Genomic DNA, 26,022 nt, shown 5'->3' with positions numbered 1-26,022 from the left:
TTGAAGTTTTAATTCACATGTCTATGAATTAAAAGAGGATTGACACAGCCAAGATGACTGTGGATGTAAATTTAGTGGCTGTTGAGGGAGGAAATTCTGGAATATCACATGTGTACAGAGTCAGGAAGACTAAATAAGATGAGATTTTGAAAGGCTAACAATTGAACCCTCCCTTAGCAGTGAGCCATCTCCTGCAGACATATTTTTATTTTACACTTCCAAATAGGTACAGTGGCAGGGTTTAAAACTGAAAACAACCCTGATCTGTATGTCTTATTGCTTTGATATCCTACTGTGTAGACTAGTGTGCTGTGATTAACATAGCTTTGAGAAGAACCATTAAACCCCAGCAGTGCAGGTAAAGAACAGAAACAAGTTCTTTCACTTCCAGTGCTATCAGCCAGGCACTGCAGAAAGGAATCAGAATAGAACTTTTCAATGAATCTGTAAAGCCAAGAACTTCAAAATTAGCTAATCAATTACTAACATCAATACTACCAGTCATACCAACTGTAACAGCTGCAAAGCTTTACTATCTACTCTCCATGAACAACTCAGAGACTGATCCATATACTACCTTTTAACAATTTTTAAGTTCACCTATTATTCATATTCTGTGTGTGTGTATGTGTGTTGCCTTTTATGTTTCTCACTGTTAGTAATAGATTAACTCACTTTTTTTCTTAACTCATGAATGTTTCTAAAATTGGTTCCTTTTAAACTCAATATTTTTCTGGTATTGGAGAAAATTATCCAGAAGGGAATAGATCTTCCTTAAGTTATCGTTGTTGTGACCAACCAAGTGTGTTGATGAAAGCAGGGGAGCCCGTTCATTCCTCTTCAACTGGGACTTCACAATTTGGGGTATGCCATTTGGAGCTGTAATACTTTGGGGTATCACACCTGGAGTGATCACAACAAAACATTGGCTGTACCATCTTGCTAGAATACTGCAACACTAATGAAAAGATTTGCAGTGAACAGCTACATAGGACAATCCTGCTCAACTCAGGTCTCAGCAGCACGGCCTTGAGTTTGTTAACTATTAATCAAGTTGTTGGTGTTGAGTTGTTCCTTGACTTATCTGCAGACTTATGCCAGTACTTAGAGGTCCCTTTTCTTTTGAATTTTGTCTGTTTATTTTTGATGCCTCATTCATATAGCCTTCCTCAAAGATGCAATTAGGATCAACTAGGGGCTTAAGGTTCTTGAAAAGTATGCCAAGTTTTGTCCCCCAAATTATATTCCTCTTCCTTAATTGTCCCCAACCTTATATGTTTTTATGTACATTCACATTTCCTCTTTCTTTCTGGACCTATCTAGGCTAAATTTGGTGCCAGCATGGGTTTTGCTGGATTTTGAAGCATTCCTTAAAGCATTAAAATTGACTAAGAAATGACACAAGTCATCAAATTACTTCAGAGTTTGAATGTCTAGCAAAAGTCTATTTGCAGTGCGAACACATGACAGGAAAAATTATTTTTCTATAATAGTCAAATATAATTATATCACTTTTTAAAAAAAAATCACCAAAAGAAAATTAACACAACTATTAAACTTCCAATGAAGAAACACATTTTCCCCCTAAAGAAATACATGTCAAATCACAATGTTCGAGGATCATGTCCCATTTGAGAACTGATGTACCAGTTTAGTACTCATGGAATGCTGCATTGTCAAAGATATTGTCTTTCAGAGGAAATGCCAAATCAAGGTCCCATCTGGCCCTTTCAGTGTTCATGAAAAAACCTCTCACACTGTTTCAAAGAAAAATAGGGAAGATTTCCCTTCTTTCTTGACCCAACATTTGTCCCTCGGTCAAATCACAAAAACATATTACCTATTCATTACCACATTCCTGTTTTTCCCTGGAGCGTCAGAGGCTGAGGGGTGACCTTACAGAGGTTTAAAAAATCATGAAGGGCATGGAAAGGATAAATAGACAAAGTCTTTTCCCTGGGATAGGGGAGTTCAGAACTAGAGGGCATAGGTTTAGGGTGAGAGGGGAAAAGTATAACAGAGATTTAAGGAGCAACGTATTTCACGCAGAGGGTGGTATGTGTATGGAATGAGCTGCCAGAGGAAGTGGTGGAGGCTGGTACAATTGCAACATTTAAAAGGCATCTGGATGGGTATATGATTAGGAAGGGTTTGGAGGGATATGGGCCAGGTGCTGGCAGGTGGGACTAGATTGAATTGGGATATCTGGTCGGCATGGATAAGTTGGACTGAAGGGTCTGTTTTCCGTGCTGTACATCTCTATGACTCTATGTTTATGGGAATATGATATGTGCAAAGAGGATTTATGGGATTTAGGTGTCACTGGCTGGCAGGTGTTTATTGCCCACCCCCAGGTGAGAAGGTAGTTTTGAGCTTCTTTCTTGAACCCGTGTAGTTCATGTGTTGTAGGTAGACACATAATGCCCTTATGGAGGGAATTACAGGCTTTTAACCCAGCAACAGTGAGGGAGCAGAGATATATTTTCAAGTCAGATGGTGAGCAACTTAGAGGTGAACTTGTAGACAGTGGTATTCCCTGTATCTGCTGTCCTTATCCTAGGTGGAAGTAGTTGTGGGTTTGGAAGGTGTTGTCTAAGGATCTTTGGTGAATTTCTACAGTTCATCTTGTAGACAGTACACAGTGCTGCTATTGAGTGTTGGTGGTGGAGGGATTGGATGCTTGTGGATGGGTGTCAATCAAGTGGGCTGCTTTGTCCTGGATGGTGTCAAGCTTATTGAGTATTGTTGGAGCTGTACCAAGTAATTGGGGAGTATTCCATCATACTCCTGACTTGTGACCTTTAGACGATAAACAGGTTCTGGGGAGTCAGGAGGTAAGTTACTCGCCACAGTATTCCAAGCCTCTGACCTGCTTTCGTAGCCAATGTATTATATGACAAGTCCAGTTGAGTTTCTGGCCAATAGTAATGTCTAGCATGTTGATATTGGTGGATCCAGTGGTGGTAACACCACTGAATATTAAGGGATGGTGAATAGATTATTTCTTATTAGATATGGCCATTGCTTGGCATTTGTGTGGTGTGAATGTTACTTGCCACTTGTCAGCCTAAGCCTGGATATTGTCCAGGTTTTGTTGCATTTGAACATGGATTTCTTCAGTATCTGAGGAATTACGAATGATGCTGAACATTGTGCAATCATCAGCAAACATCCTCACTTCTGAACTTTTGACAGAGGGTCGGTTATTGATGAAACAGCTGAAGATGGATTGGTCCAGTACACTCCCCTGAGTAACTCCTGTAGAGATTTCCTGGAGCTGAGATGACTGACTTCCAACAACCACAACCATCTTCCTCCATACCAGGTATGACTTCAATCGGCGGAGAATTTGTCTCCTGATTACCACTGATTCCTGTTCTCCTAAGCTATTGCTCAGTAGACTATTGCTGAACAGGTGTTGCTTAATAACAGTGTTTATGACACCTTTCATCACTTTACTGATGATTGAGAGTGAACTGATGTGGTGGTTATTGTCTGGGTTGGTTTAGTCCTGTTTTTCGTTCACAGGACATACCAAGGTAATTTTCCACATTCTTGGATAGATACCAGTGTTGCAATTGCACTGGAACAGCGAGGCTAATGGAATAGCAAGTTCTTCAGCATTATTGCTGGAATGTTGTCAGGGCTCATAGCCTTTGTAGTATCCAATGCATCCAACTGTTTCTTGATATTACATGGAATGAATCGAATTGACTCAAGACTGTGTTACTGGGGACTACTAGTGGAGGCTGAGATGGATTGTTCACTGAGCACTTCTGGCTAAAGACTGCTGCAAATCCTTCAGCCTTATCTTTTGCACTGCTGTGTTGGGCTCTTCCATTGTTGAGGACGGGGATATTTGTGGAGCCTCCCCCTCCAGGGAATTGTTAAATTGTCTACCTCCATTCACGAATGGATGTGACACAACGGTAGAGCTTAGGTCTGATTCATTGCTTGTGGTGCTTAGCTCTGACTATCACTTGTTATTTATGTTTTTTGGCATGCAAGTAATCCTGTTTTCATCATTAAGCTGGCAGTGGAGTAAACAGCGCTGCCATTGGACTCCTGAGCCCAGGCTCATCCACTCTGTCCGCTTTTCCATTCTTTATCCTTTCCTTTTTCCCTTTTCCTTTTTTGCTTACCTTCTTGTGGAAATCTCGGATGGCTTCAGTAGCAGCAAGGTATCAGTGCAAGCTTGCATTTGTGGAGGGAGGCAATTGACGGTGGCTACTTTAGGATGGTGGGCCCAGCATCGGGTTTGGAACCAGTTTGGGACCTCGCAGTTTCAGCTTGATTGCCAGGATTAGCCCAGTGCAGTCTCATGGTGGTGATGATGTTGGTGAAGGTAAGATGGTGCCGAAAAATGGCTCGGTGAAAGAACTCGAGGCTGGTCGACAGCTTTACGCTGGTGTTGGATTCAGCATCAAAGTGGAAGAGCCTGGGTCCAGGCCTGAGGCTAAGCTACTTAACAAGAAGGACTACAATGTTGAACTTTTAGCTTTATTTCTTGTTTTTTTACCTTTTTATTCTATGTCTTAGTTTATTTTCTGTGTTTTTAAGTTGATGCCAGCAGATAGTGGCAACATTACACAACACCTTTCATGTATTTGTAACAAATACATGGAACAAATTCCACTTCAATGAATAAATCAGTCAGTTTGGTAGCTGCACCAGGTTGACCCCTCATGTTTAGGTATGCCGGGTGCTGCTTCAGGCATGCACTCCTGCACTTTCCCTTGAATCAGGGTTGATCCCCTGGCTTGGTGGGAATGGTTGAGTGGGGGATATGCCAAGCCATGAGGTTGCAAACTATGTTTGAGTACATTCTGTAATAATTGATGGCCCACAGTGCCTCATGGATACTCCACTTGAGCTGCTAGATCTGTTTGATGTCTGCTCCCTCCATCTAGCACAGTGATAGTGCCACCCAACGTGATGGAGGATATTCTCAATGTGAAGACTGAATGTTATCTTCACGAGAACTGTACGATGGTCACTCTTACCAATACTATCATGGATAGATGCATCCGTAGGCGACGGTGGTGGAGGGTTGCGACCAGCAATGTGCCACAAGGATCAGTGCTGGGTCCACTACTTTTTGGCATTTATATAACTGATTTGAATGTGAACATAGGAAGAATGGTTAGTAAGTTTGCAGATGCCACCAAAATTGGAGGTATAGAGGATGGCAGATTTCCCTCCCTAAAGAACATTCGTGAACCAGGTGGATTTTTCCATGAATTGACAGTGGTATCATGGTCATGAATCCATAATTCCAGATAATTATTGAATTCAAATTCCACCATGGCAGGATTCAAACCCAGTTCCCCAAGCATTAGTAAATTCTTAATTCTAGTTTTTTTTAAAAATGGAATTCAAATTCCAGCATCTGTGATTGTTTAAACCTGTATCCCTAGAATAGTGGCTCAGTTTCTGGTTTAATAGTCTAGTGGTTATTATAACTAGGCCACCCCCATTTTATGTTATGAGAAATTAAACTTCAAAGCATTTTATTCATGTAAAGCATTTGAGATGTCCAGTGGTTGTGAAAGTTACTGCGTAAATATAACTTATTTTAACTAACTTTCATTTATAATTAAGGCTGTATGGTCTAATATATGTCACAAAAGATTTATATCTGGTCTTATAGTCAGTCAGATTGTATCTTTTAATTATGAACCAAATTGGTATCACTATAATAAAAAGTAACATTTAAAATAGCACTCATATATTTGAATTTTTCATGGTAGCCCAGATGCTGTATGAAATGGATGGAAATTATAATTAAAAATTAGTACTCAATAGGGATCATATGTCCTGAGAAATTGAAGGATTGAATTTTCCACAGTGCTATGGGTCAACGACCTAATTTGCTATTTTCACTCAGAATAGTTTTATTGATTTTTTGAAAATGTTTTGAGAATGTGTAATGGTAGTTACATTGCATCTGTCAAGTCTACACTGTTGAACTGTACATAAACACTACAATAAATTTATCAACTTGATTTCCACCTTGTCAATCCAGCTATGAAATAACAGCGACAACACTTGGCTAGTACACAATTGACTGCACTGTTGAAGATGGATGAGACAAGGTGACTGAGAGATTGAAAGTCTGAGAGGGTGAACACTGAAATCTCATATTATTTTAGTTCATTGTATTCATAATTTTACAGACATACTTTAAATCTCACTTTTTTGGAAGAGATTTCCATAAAATATCAACAATATGGATATGCTCACTACAAAGGTTTACAGATGCCAAGTTACTTTGAGTTTGATGGCTAATAATTGTTAAAATCTTTAACAATTTTGGACACTCTGTAAAGAGAATTTATAGATCTGCAGAATTTACATTTTCTTCCTTATCGATGTTTTACTGAATTTGTGATTATGAAAATGACTACTGTAATACTCCTTAATCAAATAAACTGGTTGGCATAACCAGAGGAAAATAACAGGCTGATTTTAATTTTCCACGTTAATCATCCGAAACATTTGCCTTCCACTTGATTTTCTCTTCCATTTACTTATAACAGGAGGCCGATCAGCTTCTGTTATTTTGTCCACAGTAATGTTAAGTTCAGCTGTCAAACCACAAACAGCTTTGAGATTTTTCATCTACTATTCACCTCTATCTTTCTAAGTCATTATTTTGTCATTCTTATTCTTTTTCTTTCAATTTTGGACTGTTCTATTCAATCACTAGCAGAATCAACCCATTCTTCCCTAAGTCCAGGTACCTAGGTAATTGGAGTCATTGGATCATACAGCACTGAAACAGACCTTTTGGTCCTAAACTGAACGAGTCCCATTTGCCTATATTTGGACCATATCCCTCGAAACTTTTTCTATTCATGTACAAGTCTAAATGTCTTTTAAATATTGTAATTGTACTAAACTCCACCACTTGCTCTGGCAGCTCACTGCATACAGGCACCCCCCTCTGCGTGAAGAAGTTGTCTCTCAGATCCCTTTTCAATTTTTTTTTCTCTCACCTTAAACATATGCCCTTTATTTTTGGACTACTCTACCCTTGGGAAAAAATCTTGGCTATTCACCCTATCCATGCCCTTTATGATTTTATAAAACTCCAAAAGGTCACCCCTCAGTTGTTGTGGTTCTGTTCGCCGAGCTGGGAATTTGTCTTGCAAACGTTTCGTCCACTGTCTAGGTGACATCCTCAGTGCTTGGGAGCCTCCTGTGAAGCGCTTCTGTGCTGTTTCCTCCCGCATTTATAGTGGCCTGTCTCTGCCGCTTCCGGTTGTCAGTTCAAGCTGTCCACTGTAGTGGCCGGTATATTGGGTCCAGGTCGATGTGTTTGTTGATAGAGTCTGTGGATGAGTTTCCTTGCAGCCTTTATTCAACACTGGCACATTAGCCACCCACCAGTCTTCTGGAACCTTACCAGTGACTGTCAATGAGACAAATATCTTTGCAGGCGGCCTGGAAATCTCCTTCATAACCTTGCACAATGTTCTGGGACATACCTGATCTGGTCCCAGGGATTTCTGTATCTTTATCTGTTTTAAGACCTCCAGCACCTCCTCTTCTTTAAAGTGAATTCCTTTTAAGACATCACTATTTATTTTCCCAATTTCCCTAACTTCTATCTCTTTCTCCACGTGAATACTGACTCAAAACATTCATTAAGTATCTCACCCATCAGATTCACACTTTTTTGATCTTTAGGGAGCCCTATTCTCTCCCTAGTCACTCTTTTGCTGTTAATGTATTCATTAAGTATCTCATCCATCTCCTGTGGTTCCACACGTTTTCAGTTTTGCTGATCTTTCAGGAGCCAAGAATGTGGTGCTGGAAAGCACAGCAGGTCAGGCAGCAACCAAGGAGCAGGAGAATCGATATTTCAGGCAAGAGCCCTATTCTCTCCCCAGTTACTCTTTTGCTATGTATCAGATGTACATATAGAATCTCTTCAGATTCTCTTTAACCTTATTTGTCAAAGCAATCTCATGTCCCCTTTTTGCCCTTCCGATTTCCCTTTTAAGTGTATTCCTATCCCTCCTATACTCCTCCAAGGATTCACTCAATCCCAGCTGTCTATATGCTCCTTCTATTTCTTGACTTGAGCCTCAATATCTCTGGTCCTCCATTGTTCCCTACACCTACCAGCCTTGTCCTTCACACTAACAGGAACATGCTGCCCCTGAACTCTTGTTATCTTGCTTTTAAAGATGTCAGATGTCCTTTTTCCTGTGAAAAACTTCCCCCAATCAACTTTTGAAAGTTCCTGTCTAATACCATTAAAATTGGCCTTACTCCAATTTAGAGCTTCAACTTTAAGATCAGGCGTATCTATTTCCATATCTATTTTACAACTAATAGAATTAAGATCACTGGCCTCAAAGTGCTCCTCAACTAATACCACTTGAGCTGCCTTATTTCCCAAGAGAAGGTCAAGTTTTGTTCCTTATCTACTAGGTACATCTATATATTAAATAAGAAAAATTTCATGAACACATAAATTCTTCCCCATCCAAATGCTTTACACTATGGCAGTCCCAATCTATGTTTGGGAAGTTAAAATTCCTTACATTTCAACCTTATTATTCTTACAGATTTTTTTTAAGATTACTTACAGTGTGGAAACAGGCCCTTCGGCCCAACAAGTCCACACCGACCTGCCGAAGCACAACCCACCCAGACCCATTCCCCTACATTTACCCCTTCACCCAACACTACGGGCAATTTAGCATGGCCAAATCACCTAACCTGCACATTTTTGGACTGTGGGAGGAAACTGGAGCACCCGGAGGAAACCCTCGCAGACACTGGAAGAATGTGCAAAATCCACATAGAGAGTTGCCTGAGGTGGGAATTGAACCCAGGTTTCTGGCGCTGTGAGGCAGCAGTGCTAACCACTGTGTCAGTGCGCTGCCCAAAATCTGAGATCGCCTTCAAAATAGTCCTCAATTTCCCACTGACTATTTGGCAGCCTATAGCATAATTCCATCAAGGTGATTACCTCTTCTTATTTCTCAGTTGCTCCCATATAACTTCATCAGACCATCCCTAAGGAATATCCTCTCTAAATACAGCTGTGATGCTGTCCCTAATAAAAAAACATCACTCTCCCTCCTCTCTTGCCTCTCTTTCTATCCTTCCTATAACATCTATAGCCTGAAACATGGAGCTGCCAGTCCTGTCCCTCCCTCAGCTTTGTTTCTGTAAAAGCAATGATGTGGAGGTGCTGGTGTTGGACTACGATGGACAAAGTCAGAAGTCACCTAACACCAGGTTATAGTCCAACAGGTTTATCTGAAATCACAAACTTTCAGAGCGCAGCCCCTTCGTCAGGTGAAGTGAGAGAGCAGAGCACACAGACACAGAATTTATATGATGTGGAGGTGCCAGTGTTGGACTGGGGTCAGCTACCTGGATTAGTGGTGCTGGAAGAGCACAGCAGTTCAGGCAGCATCCAACGAGCAGCGAAATCGACGTTTCGGGCAAAAGCCCTTCATCATCTGCAGTCATTGTTTTTACCTTGGGGTCAGCTACCTGATGAAGGTGCAGCGCTCTGAAAGCTTATACTTTCAAATAAACCTGTTGGAGTATAACCTGGTGTTGTGAGAGTTTTAACAGAATTTATAGGTTGAGAGGTCAAGGGCAAAGAGATTATAAGATCATATAACTAGTGTGAGTGGAGTGTCGAATAATAAGTCTCTGCAGAGTGTCAGATGTTGTGAATAAAGTGTCAACAGCTAAACAACAAGTGAAGGGATGACCTATAATCTGATTAAATGAGGCAGAGAGATAATTACAAAAAAATTAAAAGTAAGATGGTAGTGAAGAAAACTAAATGACTGGAATAACATGATAAGTGTAAACAATTTATCAAGGTGATGGTGTAAAAACAAGACAGTAAGGAAGATTTTACAGATACAGAAGTGTGGTAGGTCACATGTCGCATGACATGAACCCAACATCACGGTTGAAGCCACCTTCATAGTTACAGAACTGGGCTATCAGTTTCTTTTCGGTGATTCTGTGTTGTTATGCATCTTGAAGGCAGCCTTGGAGGATACTTACCCAAAGATTGGAGGCTGAATGTCCTTGACTGCTGAAGTGCTCCTCAATGGGGAGGGAACGTTCCTGTCTGGTGATTATTACGTGTTTTTCATTCATTCGTTGTCGTAGTGTCTGCATGGTCTCGCCAATATACTATGTTTCGGGGCATCCTTGCCTGCAGCGTATGAGATAGAAAACATTGGCCGAGTCACATGGGTATGTGCCATGTATGTGGTGGGCGGTGTTCCCACGTGTGATGGTAGCATCCATGTCGATGATCTGACACGTTTTACAGAGGTTGCCATGGCAGGGTTGTGTGGTGTTGTGGTTGATGTTGTCCTGAAGACTGGGTAGTTTGCTGCGAATGATGTCTTTTATGGTTTGGCAGTTGTTTGAAGGTGAGAAGTGGAAGTGTAGGGATGATGTTGGCAAGATGCTCACTGATGACATGTTGAACACCGCGAAGAACATGGTATACTCTCTCCACTCTGGGGAAGTACTGGATGATGAAGGGTACTGTATTGGTCATATCCTGTGTCTGTCTTCTGAGGAGGTTGTTGCAGTTTTTTGTGGTGGCACGTCACAACTGGTGATCGATGAGTTAAGTATCATATCCTGTTCTTATGAAGGTGTCCTTTAAAATCTTTAGGCGCCCATCGCATTCCTCTTCATCTGAGCAGGTCCTGTGTATGAATAAAGCTTGTCCATAGGGGATGGCTTCTTCAACATGTTTAGGTTGGAAGCCAGAGAAGTACAGCATCATGATTTTATCCGTGGGCTTGCGGTAGAGCAAGGTGCTGAGCTGTCCATCCTCGATGAGACTGATTCTGAAGAGTAGTCCATGGTAGATCTGATGATGGGCTGGCATTTGTTGATATCATTATATAGTCGCTTCACTGGTTCCTCACCTTGAGACCAAAGGAAGAAAATGTCATCGATGTACCTGGTGAATAGCACTGGTTGGAGGCCCTGCACAGCAAAGAAGTCTTGCTTAAACTTGTGCATGAAAATATTGGCATATTGGGGTACAAATTTGGTTCCCATGGCTGTTCCATATGTCTGGATGAAGAACTGGTTGTCAAAGATGAAGATGTTGTGGTTGAGGATGAAGTGGATAAGTTGTAGGATGGCATTGGGAAATAGGCAGTTGTTGGTATTGAGTACTGATGCAGCGATGCCATTGTCCTGGGGAATACTGGTGTAGAGTGCCGAAATGCCCAATGTGACAAGGAATGTTCTTGGTTCAACTGGTCCTTTGCTTGTTATTCAGCTGTTGACATTTTACTCACACTATCTAACACCTGCAGAGACTTATTATTTGACATTCCACTCACACAATTGTATGGTTGTTCGACCTGTCTGCCCTTGCTCTATCTGCCTATAAATTCTGTTTCTGTGTGCTCTTCTCTCTCACTTTACCTGATGAAGGGGATGCACTCCGAAAGCTTGTGTTTTCATATAAACGTGTTGGACTATAACCTGATGTCATGTGACTTCAGTAAAACCTTTGATATCCCAGTCGAAGAGTGTGGTGCTAGAGAGCACAGGCAACATCGGAGGAGCAGAATAGTTGATGTTTCGAGCATAAGCTCTTCATCATATCACAGTCCCAAGTTCCCATCCATGCCCTGAATTCTTCTGTCTTACCTGTCAGGCCTCCTGCATTGAAGCAAATACAGTTTCATTCATCAGTCTTGCTTAGTTTTCTACCATGGTCTTGTCAATCTTGTTTAGTTAATTTGCTCCCCTTAACTACTGTAGCAGCCTCAACCTTCTTTGTTTTCTCACTACTGCTTTTGATTCCTCCCCATCTCCACCCCCAACCCCTCCAATTCTAGTTTAAAGCCCCCTGAGTAGCCTAAGCAAATCACCCACCAAGATATTGATCCCCATCTAGTCCAGTTCAGGTGCAACCTATCTTATAAAGGTCACTTCTGCCCCAGAATAGATCCCAATGATCCAAAAATTTGAATCACTGCCTCCTGCACCAATTTCTCAATGATGGATTCACCTGCCCTATCTTCCTATTCCTACTCTCATTGTCACATGGCACCAGGAGTAATCTAGAAATTATTACCCTTCAGTTCCTGCTTTTTAACCTCTTACCTAATTTCCTATATTCTCTCTGTAGAACCTCATCCCTTCCTCTACCTTTGTTATTGGGATCAATGTGCACAATGACCTCTGTCTGATCACACTTCCCTTTAAGACTTTTCTGCAGGAAGGAATTTTAAGAATTTGGTTTCTTCCCTTGGAATTAAATGGACAGTTTAAAACCCTGTGGTTTACAAACCGTGAAATAATGACAAAAATTGGAGGACAGCAGCTAAGAAGGTTGAAAAAGAGAGTCATAATTTGGAGATGCCGGTGTTGGACTAAGGTGTACAAAGTTAAAAATCACACAACACCAACTTATAGTCCAACAGGTTTATTTGAAAACTTTAGCTTTCAGAGTGCTGCTCCTTCATGAGATGGTTGTGGTGTATAACATTATAAGACACAGAACTTATAGCAAAAGTTTACAGTGTGATGTAACTGAAATTATGATCTTATACTCCACAACTAGCTGATGGAGGAGCAGCACTCTGAAAGCTAATGCTTCCAAATAAACCTGTTGGACTATAACCTGGTGTTGTGTGATTTTTAACTTTCAAAAAGAGAATGGGGGCAATTAGACAATCTTGTTTCACTCTCATCTTAACATCTGCTCTGTATTGGGTCCATGAACAAGATGATGGTAGCTCAGTGGTTAGCACTGCTGCCTCACAGCACCAGGGTCCCAGGTTCAATTCCCGTCTGTGTGGAATTTGTACATTCTCCCCGTGTCTGCGTGGGTTTCCTCCGGGTGCTCTGGTTTCCTCGCACAGTCCAAAGATGTGCAGGTCAGGTGAATTGGCCATGTTAAATTGCCTGTAGTGTTAGGTGCATCAGTCAGAGGGAAGTGGGTCTGGGTGGCTTACTCTTCGGAGGGTCAGTATGGACTGGTTGGGTTGAAGGGCCTGTTTCCACACTGTAGGTAATCTAATCTAATTACTGCTCATGTATTATCATGAACCAAGTCTTCTTCTTCCAGTTCAGGATATACATTTTCATCACTTCCTAGGAGACCAAACCAAATGGAGGCAAAAACTGTGGGAAGGATTATAGCATTTTGAGACACAAGGATGACAAAATAAAGAGAACAATCAAGAGTGATGAAAAATCCATGATGTGAACTAATAATACACAACCATCCATTCCACAAGACAACAAATCTCCGACATGCCATAAAGTTTGCAGTTCCCAAATGGAATTCATCACCCATTTTTGGACACATGAAAGACAATCATCTTTGCCTATGATAATGGAGATAATAATATTAATAATTAGGGATGGTTTGACAGACCGAGGCTCTTTGCTTTAGAAAGAAGAAGGCAGAGAGGTAATCTAATGGCATGGTGGCACAGTGGTTAGCACTGCTGCCTCACAGTGCCAGAGACCCAGGTTCAATTCCCGCCTCAGGCGACTGACTGTGTGGAGTTTGCATGTTCTCCCCGTGTCTGCGTGGGTTTCCTCCCATAGTCCAAAGATGTGCAGGTCAGGTGAATTGGCCATGCTAAATTGCCCGTAGTGTTAGGTGAGGGGTAAATGTAGGGGTACGGGTTGGTTGCACTTTGGTGGGGCTGTGTGGACTTGTTGGGCCGAAGAGCCTGTTTCCACATTGTAAGTAATCTAATCTAATGAGAGTTTTTAGGATTATGAAGGGCTTTGAATAGGGTACATTTTGACAACTTCTTTCAATTTGCACAGGAGGCCAAAACAAGAGATGATAAATATAGGATGGTCACCGATCAATCCAACACAGAATTCACAGGAATTCTTTACTACCCAAGCAGGTTCAAGAGGTAGAAAATGTTACCGAGGAGTTGTTGAAGTGAAAAGCATTGACCATAAAAGCATAAGTATATTGTCACATGAGGACATGAGGAACGAGGAAATAGAAGATTATTTTGACAGCAAAAGTCAAATACTGCAGATGGTGGATATCTGAAATAAAAACAGGAAGTGGCTGATGAAACTCAGCAGGTTTGGCATTATCTTCTTCAAGGTTTCTGTCTCTCTTGTTTCAGTTCTTCTGTTAATCCCCATGTGTCCTGCTAAAGACTGTAAATCACCTTTTATCAACTATTTTGTTACTATCAACACCGCTTGAGGGTCAAAGGTAAGCACATTCATATGCTAATACAAGAAAAACAAATGCGCAATCTTGTTTGTTTAAACACAGGAAGTTTACAGTTTCTTGACTCAATTCCTGGCTCAGACCCTCAGTTTCATTGTGATACCCATGGGTAAACCAAAATAACTAAAGTTTCTTCATCACCCCCCAAATTAAGAAATTACCAACGAGGCTTCATTTTTTGTAACTTCTTTTCTTTGACATGAACAAACATGAATCAATAAGCAAATAATATTTCAAAAAGAGAAACTTCACTTTATATGGCAGGTATTAGTAGGATATGTCTTACAAAACTATAGCAACTCACTGAATAAATGTGGCAAAAATGTGTAATCTCACACGTTACATTCCAACTCAATTGATTTGGCCCTCAACGTTCATTTACCAGCAGATACCCTATCTGAGGTCTCCAGATACAGTTAGGACCAAAATTGCGCATGTCCACTGGTCCTCTCTAAATTAGGTCATGTTATAGCTTTCCATAGTACCTTGACAACTGCCCAACAGCAGCTGACTCATCATCCGTTGCTTTTGTACAAACATATAGCTCCTATACATGATGAAGCTATTTGCACCACATTTTAAGATATAATTTCTTTTAGCTTGTTCACTTGCACATGGGTGTCTGTATCTATTTTTCTTCTTACTCCCAAAAAAAACTTGCTCTTTTTGGAGAGATTTGCAGGCTTATTCTCACATTAATCCTGTGGCCCTTTTTCCAGGTCATTTATGAATTCTCTTTGCACCTGTATCTGTGTACCGATCACTTTCACCCTTCAATTATTGTGCTTTTATCTCTCCTTTGCATTTGATCTCTTTTTGTCTATCATAACCCCCTGTATGATTGGTACTAATTCCAGGTCAAGAGTTGCCAGGTGACATGAAAATAGTGTTTCTCATTATCAAAGAAAATTACGATTGATGTCCTTCCATTTGATGTAAGCTCGAGTTCTTTTCAGACATTCTTAAAACAATTATGGATCCCACAGATATTGTAAATAAATTCCAACATTTTCTTTCTACTTTCAGGTCAAAGATGATCAAAGTTGATTTAGATGGTTTTCTGAAGTTACCCCATCAGCAGAACAATCTACTCCTCTCTGTTACAAATATTTTGCTCCAAGTCATAGTTTAAATCATACCTTCTTCCAGTGTAACATTTCCTTGGAGAAAGTACTTGCCGTGTCCTCTGGATAAAGCCACACCTAGACTGTACAGAGCAGATTGCAAAAAATTTGATGATGTTATCAAAAATACTCTTATTGTTTTTAATTCCAAAGAATCTTAGAGAACAAAGAAAATGATGAAACCTACCTGAATGGTGTGCCTTTGATGTCTGTGTAATAGTAATCATTTGTCATCACTAAGACTCGCTTCTAACATGAAAAATAAAACACAGTAGTAGTAACTCGCACTTTATAAATGAGTAGAGATTGTTTGAAAGCCTGTTATGTGCTCTTGTTTTAATACTTGTAAATCTTTTGCCCATTACAGAAGATTTATGCAACTCTTCTGATACCTTTGCTGCAAACATAATTGCAATTTCAGTAAATCTGTTACTTTAAAAATATATTTATATGGTCCAGAAAAGCACATCTGTATCATTGATGGTACTAAGGAAGAAACCCTAAACCAACATAAAATGGAATCTTAACAATATGACTCAAAAAGAAAAAGTGGTTTGAACACAGCTATATATTCTGTACATTATTATTAAGCTAGCATCCTAAATCATAGCTTTAATCTTGCCTTTCTCCACCAGAACATATCCTTGGAACATGTACTTGCCAAGTGGTGTGGATAAATCAATACAGAAAGAGCAAAGTTCACCTGCAAGTATTTAGTGCACTTGTACTACATTCCTTTTGAGCATTTACTTGACTGGGCTGTTGCCTGTGTAATAACAGTGAATACTGGATTGTAATCTGAGTGTTTTACGCATTCTTACATAAAGATTGCCTATTAGAAGTTCTATTTACACAAAAGTGATAATTATAACACAATCTTATAAAAATACAATAGTACATCAGCATTGGAAACATGTTTTAAATAATGTCAATGTTTTTGAATTGGCTATAGGATTTATATAAAATATATTCAGTTGGAAAGAAAGATAAATGTTCACTGCACTGAAGAGGGTTATTTTGTCTGTCCTGACTGTGCCAAAATGTGGCTGAAGCAATCCAACAAAAATACCACTGCTAACAATCTAAACATGGTCTTGTAGCTTGCTTTGCTTCAAAGTTTCATTCAATTTTCTCTTCAAAGGTGCAATGGTTTCTGCTCTAACCACTTTATGTGCTTCTAAGAATTGTTTTAGTGATAGTTCTACATTGATAATTCCTTGGTGCTAACTAGAGGAATTTATCCCTATTAAAAATTGTAGAATGTTTAAAAACCTCTGTTAAGTCTCCACCTAGACATCTCTAACCCATGGAAATAATTAAAATATCTCGGATCTTTCTTTTAAAATGCTGTTTTCCATTTCTGGCAAAATCATGTTGAATCAACACAAAATGTTTTCTTTTGCTTTAATATCATTTAACTTCCACTGAAGTCACTACACTGTGCCACCATGTGGGTGGCACGGTGGCACAGTGGTTAGCACTGCTGCCTCACAGCGCCAGAGACCCGGGTTCAATTCCCGCCTCAGGCGACTGTGTGGAGTTTGCACATTCTCCCCGTGTCTGCATGGGATTCCTCCGGGTGCTCTGGTTTCCTCCCACAGTCCAAAAATATGCAGGTTAGGTGAATTGGCCATGTTAAATTGCCCGTAGTGTTAGGTGCAGGGGTAAATGTAGGGAAATGGGTCTGGGTGGGTTGTGCTTCGGCAGGTCGGTGTGGACTTGTTGGGCTGAAGGGCCTGTTTCCACACTGTAAGTAATCTAATCTAAAATCAGATAGTGCATGAAACAGGCAGCAAATTGGATCCTGACAATTTCCTACAAAATGGGTTATTTTAAAATTACTCTTTTTCGTTTTGCTTTGACCTGTAAAAGTGTTATCACTACCATTCAGATATTTGATGTGAATTTCTAACAGCATACAATACAAAAGATTTCAATTCAAAAAAAGGTACTTTATCTTACCTTTTATTCTCTCAACAATTCAAGATTCATAGGTGTGCCATTTAATAAATCAAAGCATTCATGAGTGAATGACTATTTTCTTCTTTAAAGGTATGAGGAGAACTTCCAGCATAAATAATTAAATGTCTTATTCAAAAGTTAATTTTTTTCATCTAATCAGAGAGAAAGAAATTACTTACCCCTTTTTCCACTGTCTTTTTCACTTCCATGGAAAATTTTCCTGTTTTCCGATTTACCATACCATTACGCAGCTATAAAATAATGTAAATTATTAATACTCTCATAGAAGCTCTGTAGGGAAAGTGAACTATCGCTTTTACTAATGACAGTGGTCTACAATTGAACAAAATGGGTTCAGCTGATATTTTACTCTTATAAGATGCTTCTTAACATGGGGAGAAAAATTCATGTTAAAACTCATGTTACCTATTGTTAAGGTAATGCTATTTCAGAAGATAAATTAAGTTTTCTGGAGGTGAATTTGTTCATGGGAATTCATCAGAGTACATGCTTATGAGATGAAGCAGCAGTACCTCAACTAGATATACCTGATCTACTGAAACAACATTTACTGGTTAAGGTTCAAACGCCTTTATTTTAAATTTGATTGTTAAGTTGTCTATTTTTTAAAATTTTATTCTATGTTTTTCATAACCTTAGCTATTATAAAGTCTAGTTCTGGATGAGTTGAAAATTTCTCCAACTAAATATTGAAGATAGAAAGCATTGTCCTCAAGCCCTGTCACAAATTACATTCCCTTCTGCCCAAAACTATCACCCTCCTTGGCACCTGTCTTTGACAGACCCATACTGTTGGCAACCTTGATATTTTGTTCACTCCAAGAAGAGCTTCCAGACACATATCTGCACCATCACAAAGGCCACTTATTCCCATCGTTGTAACATTGCCCGACTGTCCTTATCTCAGTTTATTTGTTGTTGAAATTGTTTTCCAGGCTTTTGTTACTTCTAGACCCGATTATTATAATGCATCTGGGCCAATTTCCCTCATTCTACCCTCATGAATTAGAAGTAAATGAAATCTCTGTTTCCCATGTCCCAACTTTTACCAAGTCCAGCTTGTCCATCTCCCCTATGCTTGTTGACCTGCTTTGGCTTCCTGCTTAGTGATGCTGTTTTTTTTTTACGATACTCATCTTTGTTTCCAAATTGCTCCAAGGCCTCAATTCTCCCTATCTCTCTAATTTCTTCCAGATGCAAAGGTCTGAGGTCTCTGTTCTACAACTCTGTTTTTTTCAAATACTGCCAATTGTAATCACTCCATCATTCGTGTTGTGCTTTCAGTTGCCCAGGTCCTAACCTAAGTGTAGCCTTTTAAAATCTATCTGTCTTTTAATCTCTCTTTTCTTCTTTAAGACATTCCATAGGCATTTTTTTTAAACTAAGTTCTTGGACTCGGGTTGAGTATTTCTTTGTGTCACAGTGTCAATCATTTTGCAAATTTTTTGTAAAGGACTATAACATCACCTCTGCATCTAGGTCCCTCCAAAATGTTTAATTTCCCATGGAAACCTTTTGGCTTTGACAGAATTTGGCCTATGATCTTGCAATCTAAAGAACATCAAAACTAAATAGGGACTTACAATGTTATCCTTGTCTTCCCATTCCAGCTCAGAGAGGTCAACACTCTTGTAATTGGGGTTTCTCCTTCTTTTTCCTTCTTCATACTTTTTTAAAGAAACAAAACATTTGCTTAAGCTTTTAAGTTTATTTTTAAGTTCTGAACAGTCTAATCCAAAATAAAATATACACAAACAATGATAAGGAAATTGATATTTTTATTGTTGTTTGTATCTCAATCACCATTTGAATCAGTGATCAGGTCCATGTGCTCAATTTGCTCCATCTGTAATTAAGGAAAAGAAATGAGCCACAGTTCTGGAGGCTGTACCTGTGTCTACTGTAACCTACATCAGACATCAGAAGTTTTACAACTTGGTCCGAGACTGAATTAATTATTTTCTCGCAGACACATCTCTTAATCACAAAAGATTGGCATATTGCCAAATATCATCATTTGCAGCAGTAGTTTCTTTAAGCTAGGTAACAATTTGAAATTGGTTTGAAAGTTGTAAGGCTGGATTTCCCTCAACCCACGTAGGACTGAGGCTCCTAGTATTAAGATGGACCTAGCCACCATCAATTGAGAAAACAGTTGTAGCTGTTGGGATGAAAAACCTGAAGACAGGCCTAAAACACAGTTTTCACATCAAAGACAAAGCCAAGATAATAAAGACAGGTAATCATGATTTGGAGATGCTGGTGTTGGACTGGGATGTACAAAGTTAAAAATCATACAACACCAGGTAATAGTCCAACAGGTTTATTTGGAAGCACTAGCCTGAAAAACTATCTTTATCAGGTGGTTCCACAACCGCCTGATGAAGGAGTAGCGCTCTGAAAGCTCGTGCTTCCAATTAATCCTGTTGGACTATAACCAGGTGTTGTGTTATTTTTAACTTTTTAAAGCCAGGTAAATGTGGGAGACTGAAATCTGGTGGGAGTATGCATTACCTGGCTCTTTCTCTCTAAAGGGAAGTTGAATGGAATTTTTTCACCATCTGCTAATTCCTGGGATTACTGGTGTTAGCAATACATATTTAAATGTAATGAATTACATAATCCCTACAGTGTGGAAGCAGGCTATTTGGCCCATCAATTCCATACCAGCCCTATGAAGAGCAATCCATTCAGACTCCTACCCTATCCCTATAACCCTGCAATTTCTCATGGCTAATCTACCTACCCTACACATCCCTGGACAATGGGCAATTTAGCATGGCCAATCCACCTAACCTGCACATCTTTGACTGTGGGAGAAAATGAGAACACCTGGAGTTAATCCACACAGACAGGGGGGAGAATCTGCAAAGAGACAGGTTCCCCACGGGTGGAATCAAAACTGGGTCCCTTATACCGTCAAGCAGCTAACCATTGACCCACCATGCCTCCCTCTATGGACTATGGACTATGAGGAACTGCAACACAGAACTGTTCTGTTATTCAGCATTAAAAAGAGTTTACTAATATTTGAAGGGATTTCTTGCGTATATCCAACAATAATGTGGATTGTGAATTGCCTGATAATTACTGAAAAGCCATGTAACTTTAGAAAGGAGACGAGCAAAACTTTTTAAGAAAGTTAAGAGATAGGTTTAGTACTTCAATTATTAGAGAAACTTGATTTGGAAGAGATGGGGCCTGTGCATAGAAGGATGCCAAGCAACACTGATCTGGAGTTGGTTTATATTTTTCCAGAAAACATAGATGTGGCAATAGAAGGAACAGCTCTCGAAAGCTTCCAACAAACAAGACTCTCTCTCTGCTCAAAAAAAGTCAGGTGGAACTTTACAGCAAAATAAGGTGCACAAGTGTCTCTGTGGGAAGAATTTCTGAGAATCTGAGAAAACTTTGAATATCAGTATCTCCACCCCATAATCACTGAAAAATGAACTGTCACTTCTGTTCAAAGATCTAAATCTAACTGACTTTTCATCTGAGGTGTGGTTGGGTCTGCAGATTTTCCACCATTCTATAACGGTCAGTATTTCAATCTTATTGAAACTTGAGGAACCATAACCATTTTATCATTTGAGTTCAGACCCTTGGCACATAGGGCTGGGGAAAGGGTAAATTTCTTTTGTCTTCCTTTTAAACATATAATCCCTGCAAAACCTCATTATTTTATTTGTCAAGAAAATGTTTGCTTGGGATTAAGGGGATGTTTTTTAATTCTAGAATATAGTTTAGTTTTAAACCAGTTTTACTAATCATTTATAGAATAAGTTTATTTCTAATACACGAGTCATTTTTGAATTTGTTAAAGAAACATGATGAAAGTTTTCTTGTTCTGGTTTGCTAATAAAGAGACATAATTTGGCAATTTTGGAGATTAAATCAAAACATCTGTACTGCAGGTATAGCTTGTGGAGTTGCAGGGCTTGCTCATCGGTGCTTTCCTCCCAATCAGAGCTATAACATTGGTAAACTGAGTGCAAAATGGGCTATTTGAGGGGCTTACTGGACATCATTTCCCCCTACCTCCATCATTTACGTGTAGCTTGATGCTTGAAGGAAAAGTGATGCAGGAATTCAATTGTTCTTGAGATTCAATTTTATACTACTCTGCCATGGGATTGTGGTCAGATAAAGAAGGTAATCTGTCAGTGCCTCCCTGTTAAATCTTAACCTCTTATTGTATGCTCAGCAAATACCAAATGTTTGTATATGTTGTTACTCCAATCCCTCAATAAGTAGTTTTAAAAAATTTATTTAAGACTGAGGTGCTGGAAAAGCACAGCAGGTCAGGCAGCATCCAAGAAGCAGGAGAATCGACATTTCAGGCAAAAGCCCTTCATCAGGACCAGGCTCAGGTCGTCGAGTCCCTTCATCAGGTCATCGAGTATGTGATACTTTTGAAAATTTGATGTAGATTATTCAATATTAAAAATGGAGGTTCTTTCCACAGTCCACTTACTGAACTAAATTCATGTTAGATTTCAGAAGAAACTGCAAACTCCTTGTAATAAATAATTTGCTCTGGCCAACTTCAATGGCATCATTTACTCTTCTCCTCAGATACCAAATGGGAGGGCTTCATCTACTTGCGCAGAATTAGAGCATTCTGTTATTCTTCTAGAATCTGCTTTCCATTAGTTCTTCCATGTGGTGGACTCCAGAATTCCATCATCTCCATCAGTTATGTCATCATCTGTGATAATGACCACATTGACTGTTGTCACCATCACCAACTGCATCTCCTACTAAAGACTCTGGATAAGCCAAAATGTTTTTCAATGTAATGATTACAACCAAACTAATTCTTTTTGGGTTCCATAAACATGCCAATGATGTTGATTCCATTTTCCCTGGCATTTGGCATAGCCTGGATGTGTGGAAACATGAGATATTGTTGAAGTCTAATGACAGGTTCTTCCTGTGAAACTGAAGTATTACTAACCATTTTTTCCACAACTGCACATTTTTCACTTTTGCTCCCTCTTCCACTCTGACAATGGAAATTGAATAAGCCCTTAATCACAGTGCAGTTGCAAACTCTCCAATTCTTTTTTAATGATTTACTCATTTCTACATTAACTACAAATCATCCTGAAATCTATAACCTGTGCCTCCTATATATTCAGCCTCATGTCATTATCAGTGTGTCTTTTCAAGCTCCATTGCTTTCAAAGCCCTGAAGAACTGTCTTTATGATTCTTCTTCTCACATTTATATCTTTTTACTGTGTTTTGTTTTATTCATTAATGGGATGTACGTTTAGCTTGCTGAGCTAGCATTTGTTTCCTTTAACTGGTTGCTCTCAAAAAGGTGAATTTCTCAAATTACTGCAGTACATTTTGCATGGGTCCACCCAAAATGTTGTTGGGGAGGAAGTTCCAGGATTTTGATTCAACAACACTGAAGGAATGGAAATATATTCCCAAGTCAGGATGGTGAGTATATTGCAGGGAGGCACGTAGATAATAGTGTTGCCATGTATCCCTTGTGCTTCTAAATAGTACTGGTTGTGAGTTTGGAAGGTACTGTCTCAGGAGCCTTGGTAAAATTTTGCAATGCATCTTGTAGATGGTACACATTTCTGCCACTGTGTGTCGGTGGTGGAGGTAGTGAATATATGTATATTTCCTACATTAATAAATGTGCCAAATGAGTAGACACTGCATCTCTAGCCTGTTTGGTTGTCCTCATAGAGTACACTCACTCTGAGCCTACCTGGATGCTCACAGCATCCATGCTTGCATTGCTTTGCCTTGCCTTTTTGGGCTTTGCCCCCTCAGCAAGAGACACAAGGTTTACAGTATGCAATATTGCTGTGATGATTAGTGCAGACATAGTGCCAGGAAGTTTGCCATGGTTGTCAGCAGTCCTCACGCAAGTCAAGGGAGATAGTCTTCATTCAGGCGGCCTTGGCACTGTCAGTCAAAAACAGCATCTGATACCAGTCCAGGGGCCTAGACATGTTGGGTCAGCCATTCAGGCATAGAGAGACAGGATCTTGCCCACACAGGAGTGAGTAGCCAGACGTTGGGCAATCTACTACCCATCCTGACTCTGCCAAATTCTTCCTGAAATCTGAGAAAAGAAGGTATTAAGGAGATGAAAGTTGGTGGCATAACTGTTATTTTTTGTCTAGGTGAGAAGATGTCCTGACCAAAGGAGTAGGCAGAGCAGAAGACATGCACAATTTGTGGTCTCAGGAGATGGGTCGGTGAGAACAATTTGAAGAGAAAAGAGTGTGGAACTTACCCTGGCAGAAGGGAGAAGGTCATTGACCTTACACCACTAATGACAATTCCTTTGGATGTTTGGGACAATACTGAACTGGCGGCTGATCTCAGACCAGGCTGACAGGGTCTGGCGGCACAGTGTCCTCTGCCTGTCCTCCAGGAAGATGACATCCCTTGTTTGCACCAACCCCTCCAGGTTTCTGTCAGAGAATCATACCACCATCACACCCTCATCTGTTATCTTCAGATTCAAGCTCTGGAATTCTAGTGCTCATCTGGGTGCATAGTGGACTTTTACATATGGTGTCACTATCAAGGGCATTGGTCCTTTAGCAGGTATCTAGTGATCGACATCCTATTCTGTAAATGGTGGGTGGTAAGATGAAGATATGAGGGATTTTACTGGGGTAATATAGGTATATGAAGTGTATCTATATTAGACACTGCAAGAAATCTTGCTGGATCTTGGGGTGAGAATCACTCCAACAAATATGGCGCAACTCACTCTTAGCCAAAAAAGCAGAAGATTCAGCTTTACGTTTATTTAAAAATAAACGTAGGTCACCCTGCTGGGAGTTTTCTATCGGCGTCCAAATAGTTCCAGAGATGTAGAGGAAAGGATTGAAAAGATAGGAGCGGAAGTAACAGGGTTGTTGTTATGGGGTCTTTAACTTTCCAAATATTGACTGGAAATATGATAGTTCAAATACTTTAGATGGGCCAGTTTTGTCCAATGTATGCAGGAGGGTTTCCTGACACTGTATGCAGATAGGCCAACAGGAGACGAGACCAATTTGGATTTGATACTGGGTAATGAATCAGACCGGGTGTTAGATTTGGAGGTAGGTGAGCACTTTGGTGATAGTGACCACAATTCAGTTATGTTTACTTTAGCAAAGAAAGGGATAGGTATATACTGCAGGGTAAGATTGAGAACTGGAGAAAAGGCAATTATGATGTGATCAGGCAAGATTTAGGATGCATAGGACGGAGAAGGAAACTGCAAGAGATGGGCACAATTGAAATGTAGAGCTTGTTCAAGGAACAGCTACTGAGTGTCCTTGATAAGTATGTATCTGTCAGGCAAGTTGGAAGTGGTTGAGCGAGGGAGCTGTGGTTTACTAAAGAAATTGAATCTCTTGTCAAGAGGGAGAAGGAGGCTAATGTAAAGATGAGTTGTGAGGCTCCATTAGGGCGCTTGAGTTCACTAGGAAGAACCTAAAGAGGGAGGTAAGAAGAGCCATAGGGAGGACATGAAAAGTCTTTGGCAGGTAGGATCAAGGAAAACCCTAAAGATTTCTATAGGTATGTCAGAAATAAAAGAATGACTATAGTAAGATTAGGGCCAGTCAAAGAAAAAAGTTGGAGGTTGTGTGTGGAGTCCAAAGAGATAGGAGAGGCACTAAATGATTATTTTTCATCAGTATTCACACAGGAAAATGACAATGTTGTCAAGGAGCATACTGAGATTCAGGCTATTAGACGAGATGAGACTGAGGCTCCTAAGGAGGAGGTGTTAGCAATTCTGGAAAGTGTGAAAATAGCTAAGTCTCCTGGGCCAAATGGGATTTATCCTAGGATTCTCTGGAAAGCTCGGTAGGAAATTGCAGAGCCTTTGGCGTTGATCTTTATGTCATCACTGTCTACAGGAATAGTGCCAGAAGACTGGAGGATAGCAAATGTTGTCCTCTTGTTCAAGAAGGGCAGTAGAGAGAACCCTGGTAATTATAGACCAGTGAGGCTTACTTCTGTTGTGGGCAAAGTTTTGGAAAGGATTATAAGAGATAGGCTTTATAGTCATCTAGAAAGGAATAATTTGATTAGAGAGAGTCAACATGATTTTGTAAAGGCTAAGTTGTGCCTCACAAACCTTACAAGTTCTTTGACCAAACAGGTGGATGGGGGTAAAGCAGTTGATGTGGTGTATATGGATTTGAGTAAAGTGTTTGATAAGGTTTCCCATGGCAAGCTATTGCAGAAATTATGGAGGCATGGGATTGAGAGTGATTTAATGGTTTGGATCAGAAATTGGCTAGCTGTAAGACGACATGGGAAATCTTCATCCTGGAGTTCAGTTACTAGTGGTGTACCACAAGGATCTGTTTGGGGCCACTGGTGTTTATCATTTTTATCAATGACCTGGATGACAGTGTAGAAGGATTTATTAAATTTGTGGATGACACTAAAATCAGTAGAGTTGTGGACAATGCTGAAGGATGTTGAAGGTTACAGAGGGACATAGATAAGTTCAGAGCTGGGCTGAGAGGTGGCAAATTGAGTTTAATGTGGGTAAGTGTGAGGTGATTCACTTTGGAAAGAGTAACAGGAATACAGAGTACCAGCCTAATGGTAAGACTCCTGGTAGTGTGGATGAGCAGAGAAATCTCGGTGTCCATGTGCATGGATCTCTGAAACCTGC

The 26,022-nt window shown here is 40.0% G+C and overlaps 1 protein-coding gene across 2 annotated transcripts in view; it reads right to left on the bottom strand.

Moving 5' to 3' along the window:
• The window catches only part of cacna2d3a (calcium channel, voltage-dependent, alpha 2/delta subunit 3a), a 950,991-nt gene that overhangs the window by 271,447 nt on the left and 653,522 nt on the right, over positions 1–26,022 (bottom strand). For both annotated transcript variants that reach the window (XM_072582307.1, XM_072582308.1), the window contains 4 exons: positions 18,939–19,022; positions 17,514–17,585; positions 15,560–15,621; positions 15,388–15,455 (listed from right to left, as the gene is read on the bottom strand). In XM_072582307.1, coding sequence (XP_072438408.1) covers positions 15,388–15,455; positions 15,560–15,621; positions 17,514–17,585; positions 18,939–19,022 — 286 coding nt within the window. The remainder of the gene's footprint in view (positions 1–15,387; positions 15,456–15,559; positions 15,622–17,513; positions 17,586–18,938; positions 19,023–26,022) is intronic.

This window comes from Chiloscyllium punctatum, chromosome 12, assembly GCF_047496795.1.
Source record: "Chiloscyllium punctatum isolate Juve2018m chromosome 12, sChiPun1.3, whole genome shotgun sequence".
NCBI lineage: Eukaryota > Metazoa > Chordata > Chondrichthyes > Orectolobiformes > Hemiscylliidae > Chiloscyllium > Chiloscyllium punctatum.
The sequence above is the reverse complement of the archived record's forward strand: the minus strand, read 5'-3'. Positions and strand labels throughout refer to the sequence as shown.